We start from the raw sequence: 6000 nt of genomic DNA, 5'->3' as shown, positions 1-6000 counted from the left end.
TTTAACGTAACTAATGGCAATTTTATTTAATATTGATCTTCTGATTTGAGGGATCAAAAACATGTGCAGGTCTGTTCTCTGTGCGTAAAAAACAAGCTTTGCTTGTGTTTCATGAAAACAAAGCGATTGTTTTGTGAAAGGACTGCCCAGCAGAACCAGAGACATCCATGTGCTCTGAAGAACACCCCTCCGCACTGAAGGGGAGTCACACAACCTTCGCGCACTGAGCTCTGTCTGCAGCTGCAAAGGCCATTTGAGACACTCCGAAGCGTGGTCCCAGACAGGAACTTGTCCCCAGGTGCGTTCAAACTGTGAGGCAGCCCCAGAGGCAAGGGCTCAGGTGGTGTGAGGAGGCTGGGGCAGCCGTGCTGGAGCTCAGCTCCAGTCTCTGTTCAACTTCCCAGACCCTCTTGCGTTAGCCAGGTGCAACAAGATTTTACCAATGGAAAAATGTATCTTAATTTACCTTCCAACACAGTTTCTGGGAAGAAATTTTGTTGTAATTCTTTAAACTATAATAGTATAAACCTTGAAATGTCTACAATATTTATTTTGGCAAAATTAAAGCATCTTTTTTAAAAAAGGGCAATCCCAAAATCCAGGGCTTTCCTAGAAAGCAACATGCATATCTTGAACAAGTCACCGAAGGTCTCCCTCCTACAACAGACCTGGTGAATCTGCCTGCAGGAGCTCCTGGCTCGGCCCGGCTGCTTCCCGAGAGGCAGGTAAGGTCTGAGACCATGGAAGAGGAAGAGGACAGCGCTGAAGGCTGGTACTGAAGATGCCTTCACACCGTGTACTCCGCTGCGCGCAGCGGAGCATCCACCGCCTTCACCGGAGGTGTGTCCTGCCCTCTCCATCAGAGCTTAATGTCCTGAGACTCTGACATTTTGGCAAGTGTTTTCTTCACACGCAGGGCCGTCAGCCTGGATGCAGGGTTGTGAGCCCAGCACTCTGTCATGAGCTTCCCCATCTGCCTGAGACACTGCGAGAGGAAAGCAACATTGGAGCCACGTCAGAGAAAAGCATGGAACTGTAAGGCTGGTACTGACATTTGGCTTTTAGTTTTGGGCCTATAAATCGAAATATATTTTCTAAAGGCACCCTTAAAACCACATAAAAATGCAACTCCATAAAAATTCTTTCTCATGTAAAATAATGACTCAGATTTTCATGTCTTCTTTTTGACAGAAGAAAGTAGGTGTTTTTACTGATTGTAGAAGAGTGTCTTTGAAAACAGTATTAAAATATAAAAATACTCAGGGAATCTGTATTCTGCTCAGTGCTCTCAGATTTCTAACACTCGATAAGTTTAAATATTTTATCTAATTCCATACTATTCAAACACACACGGTTATTTTTAAATCATAGCTGTCTACTACAATATTAGAATCACACTGTACCACTTAACAAGATTAATGACCTGCACACAGCATTGCTGAAACTTTCTTCTGTGGTACATCAATTACTGGTCTTGTTGAAAAGCACAATTTCACTTCATTCAAAATTCTCACTGAAGGGATTCCAAATAATACTGACAGCCACAACCACCTTCAAAATACTGTAACTCCAGCATCAAGTAATATTTCCTGCACAGCTCTTTGGAAAACATGTATATTACTTACCCTTTCAGTATTGTGATACAAAAACCAATGAGCCCAAAGTCATTTTAGATGAATTTTACACTAAATAATTAGCTTATAAGTAGTGAATTGTGTTCTGCCCATTTGTCTGCACTGGGCTTGGTGCATGCTTGATAAGAGTATTTTTTTTTTCCTTTTTCGGACTATGCTTCAAGCTCCTCTTGAATGTAACAGCCTCTCAGAGAACTCCAGGCCTTGAGGGAGCTTGAGGGCACAGTGGTGGGAAGAGAGGTACAGGAACCCGAGGCCGAAGCAGAAAGCGTATGGCCACCAAGTTACTTTGTCCTTCCTGGCAGCTCCCTTCCGACATACTTGGTTTTCACTGCCAAATCCTTAGAGCCAAGCTGAGCATGATTTTGCTTAAATCACTTCTCATTGCCCTTATTAACAAGGACATGCAGTGCAGTCAAGGTAGCTCAGCTAGGTTGACTTGTATCACTGAACTGCATAGAAAACTCAGTTCTGCAGATGCCTTTTTCTCTTATCAAAAGGGCTTTATTATGGAGAAAAAAAAATGATGGTTTGAAACCACACAGAGGAAGAAATAATAGCTCTCACACAAACTGTAAGACTTCTCCGCAAAGGGAACAGTGTTATCCGTTATGCAGCCTCACTGCTGACTCAGCATTATATTCTGGATAAAATTGGCAAAATAAAATTGGAAGAAAGGAAGAATGTTCTGACACACTGCACACAGCTCCACACAAAATACTGCAATGAGGCAATACTACTGTCACCATCAAAACAAAGGCAAATTTCAATAATGAATATTTTCAATTCTGGCAGAAGAGAAGTTGGTTTAGAGGTCAGCGGTAGCCACGTGGTTACCTGGCGTCCTACCTCATCACTGCTCCACCGGTTGGGAAACGAGGGCCGCAGCTTCTTGATACACACAATCTCCCTCATGTCCTCGTAAGAGGGGTCGCTGGGCACCAGCTCATGGTAGGGAAGCTGGTATTCTTCCACAATCCCTGAAAATATGTTGTCGCTGTTATTATTTTCTGTGAAGTGGGGGAAAAAAGCCTAACTCAAAACTTTTGTCAAGGGAAACCACTATTGATATTAAAGACAAGCTCAGACCAACAAAGTAAATCTTGAACACATTTACCCAATGGTGCTTAATCTAATTTAGAAAAAGAGAATAGAAAAGTTAATGAAAAATATTATCATAGGTCTCCAAGCCTTTTTTCTAATTTCTAAAACTTAAGTAAAATAAGCATCTCATTTATTTCTAATTTTATAAAGATCAAAATTAAAAATAATCCATATTAAATCTCAGTGCAGATTTGGGAGATGATTCAGAATCCATACTGCATAACACATGACTATTCTATTTCTGTACTATGAGATCACAAATATCACGGTAAGTTTAGAAATGGATCCTACTTGAACAAAATGTCAGTTTACATGTTTTAGAATGTAAGAATGATTTTTGAAAATTACATACCCCCCAAAATATTAACCACGGTTTTCTCAGGTTTGAAGACTGTCTGAATTTTATTTTCTTCTTTACATGTTTTGTATTAAACTGTATTTCATTCCATCTCTGCTCCTAGTTAATTTCTATTTTTTCCTCCTGCACTGCACACAAGAAGGTGACCTGTGCTTCTGAGGAACTCCTAACAATAACTCTGTCTCTGCACACGAGATGCTGCTGCTCTGAGCCGCTTTCCAGAACACCCTTGGCTCCCACCATCAATCAGCTGTTACAGAAACGGTATTGCTTTTCACCAGAAAATGATGAGACCATCAAGTTGCCACATGATACACCACATCACCAAATTCACTACAGGGCTGCTCTGGCAAACTCTGGGGTCTGTACCGTGCTCTTTCTTGTAGACTCAAACTCACATAAAATCACAAAAGATGAGAAGGTTCAAAAGTTTTCCTAGAACGTTCCACCTGACTATCAGAAAATCATTTTTAGTCCTTACGATGACCACAGAGCACATCAGCGTGCACTAAGTTCACATTCACTTCCACTGGGCTCCATGATGATCTCAGCACATGGAATAATAAATGCACAGGGCCTGACGCACACGAGCCCTCACTTGGTTTCAGTTCTTCTTTTCTTTCCAACTCGCAAAAGGTAGAACATCTTGAGGGCTCAGATCTCATCTATTTAATTCATCTAATATTCTCCCCAGGGGCTAATGTTAGTGTCATTAATGGACTGATGGATAGACAGTGAGGCAAGGTATAAACTACAACAGATATGGGCACAGCCAACCACATAAAATTATAAATTAATCAAATTTTGGCTTTCAATGATAGCCCTTACTCATTTCTCCTTATTATATGTTATGGCTTGTGTCTAGATGTCCCCCCCAAACCTCATCCAGTCATAGGTGGGGCTTTTCTGAGATGGCTGCACCTAGAGTGTGTGGTGCTGGGACCAAGGGTGTGTGATGACTAAATCAGTCCACTGATTGGTTTGGCACAGTTCTGGCTACGATTAAAGGTGTGAGTGCTACACCTGCCCTAGGGCGGGTAGCCTGCATTAACAGACAGAAACAGGGCAAGTGGGACAAACGTGGGGCAAAGTCCTTGTAGAGTTTAAAATGGTCATTAGGAGGTATGATAATAGCATCAAGTTTTTTAATGAGCACAACAATGAGCATAATAATAATAATAATAATAATAATAATAATAATAATAAATATGATGGGTATATTCTGTGCTCAATACAGAGAAGTCTAACATTCAGCTTCTTGAGTAAAAGAAGTTGGAACCTTCTAGAAGACAGATTATGAAGGTGGTACTATCAAAATAGTATAAGCAATAATATTTTGGAATATTTAAGGACATCTTATTGATTATACTTGGTATTATCAGGGAATTCTTATGCTTATAGAAAAATTATCATGAGGAATAAAAATAATCTGATGCCTGAATTTCCTTTTGATAAAAACTGATGCGTTAAAAGTGCTTTATGAGGAAGTTCTTCAGAGAGTAGTGAAGTAGGGGAGGCAAGGAACAAGGGTGTGCATCCACATTTATGTCTCTATGGTCATCTGTGCAGAGGAAATATCAAAAGAATGGGTACAGTGGTTGAAGTTGGGCCAGCAGGGAGGTAAGAAGATGTTGGAAGGGGAGGAAGTGGGTTGATCTGACGGAGCAACTGCAGAAGGAAGAGCCCAAACAGAAATGAGATGATATACACCAGCAGAGGGTGATCTTGAAACAGTAGGGGAGTTGACAGTGCGTCTGGACGCAGTTCTTAAGCAACAGGTAGAGGGAAGGAAGTAGTCAAAGATTACCGTAATATGTCAAATATTTCCTGGAAGGGTTATAACTGCATTAGCAGAAATAAAGAGGAAAATAAAGGAAATTTTGATTCTGTAAACAATATGATACCTTTGATTTATGATCAGAAAGAAAGGGTTTGCAGTGCTTCTCACGTTATCTTTTCAAAGATGGCGCAGTTCTTACCTCCGGAAACACACCTTCTAGCAACCTCCCAGAGGATGAGTCCAAAGCTGTACATGTCCGCCATGATGTAGGACTGAAAGTGGTTTCTGTTCAAGCTCTCATCCAGAACTTCTGGAGGCATATAGCGCTTGGTGCCGACCCGCGTGTTGGGCGGTATGTCTACTTCATTCGTGTCACTAAAGAAAGAGCAAACAAAGCATTATCAGTATTTGAGAGGACAAACAAATGATGACTTGAGATGATTCTTCAAGGGCTTTAGAGGAAAGTGGAAAACAAAACCCTTTCAGGGAACAAAGACCTTTCCTCAAAATATAATTCAAAATATTCACAGGTAAAACCCAGTGTAGATGAGACTAAACCAGAAGTTGTAACATGTAAAATTTCATATTACTGGATCAAACTTATACTCTATCATCCCCTTATATTTTAAGAGACAAAATGGGTTTTTGTTTTTTTTTTTTTTCAGTCCTGGAAAGTGAGCCCAGATAGGTAATGTACTACCACTGTTATGACTAGCCCAAAAGAGTATTTTCAGTCTAGGCATTATAAAGCTTTTATATCTAGATATAAGTAGTAAAAAGAAAAAGAACCAACAAAGAGTTCTAAATATTTTATTAAACAACAAAGCACATATAAAAATACTTTCCATCATCAATAATGTTCCATGACCCAAATGGCCTTTAGTTTTTTAAAAAGGAACAGAGGAACAATGGAATGTAGTGTCTCTAGCTTACTTCACAATGTAGGCGATCTAGTACTACACTCCATAGACTGGGAGGAGATGGGGACCGAGGGGCAGCTGACTGCAGACAGCCCCGCCCACCTCAGCACAGTGAGGTGGGGCCAGAGTTCTGAGGTCAGGTTTTGAAACTGTGGAACTACTGAGCTGACAGTTAAGGAAGACATGTAAAACTCCCATCCACAC

At 40.6% G+C, this 6000-nt stretch overlaps 1 protein-coding gene across 9 annotated transcripts in view; it reads right to left on the bottom strand.

Moving 5' to 3' along the window:
* Window positions 1-6000, bottom strand: part of Bmpr1b (bone morphogenetic protein receptor, type IB) — a 376760-nt gene continuing 370760 nt past the window's right edge. For all 9 annotated transcript variants that reach the window (XM_013517414.1, XM_013517415.1, XM_013517436.1 and 6 more), the window contains 3 exons: window positions 5076-5251; window positions 2484-2614; window positions 1-985 (listed from right to left, as the gene is read on the bottom strand). In XM_013517414.1, the coding sequence (XP_013372868.1) occupies window positions 860-985; window positions 2484-2614; window positions 5076-5251 (433 nt within the window). In that variant the 3' untranslated portion in view covers window positions 1-859. The remainder of the gene's footprint in view (window positions 986-2483; window positions 2615-5075; window positions 5252-6000) is intronic.

Source organism: Chinchilla lanigera, unplaced genomic scaffold (genome assembly GCF_000276665.1).
Source record: "Chinchilla lanigera isolate Chin_1 unplaced genomic scaffold, ChiLan1.0 scaffold00004, whole genome shotgun sequence".
NCBI lineage: Eukaryota > Metazoa > Chordata > Mammalia > Rodentia > Chinchillidae > Chinchilla > Chinchilla lanigera.
This window is presented reverse-complemented; position numbering and strand designations above follow the sequence as displayed.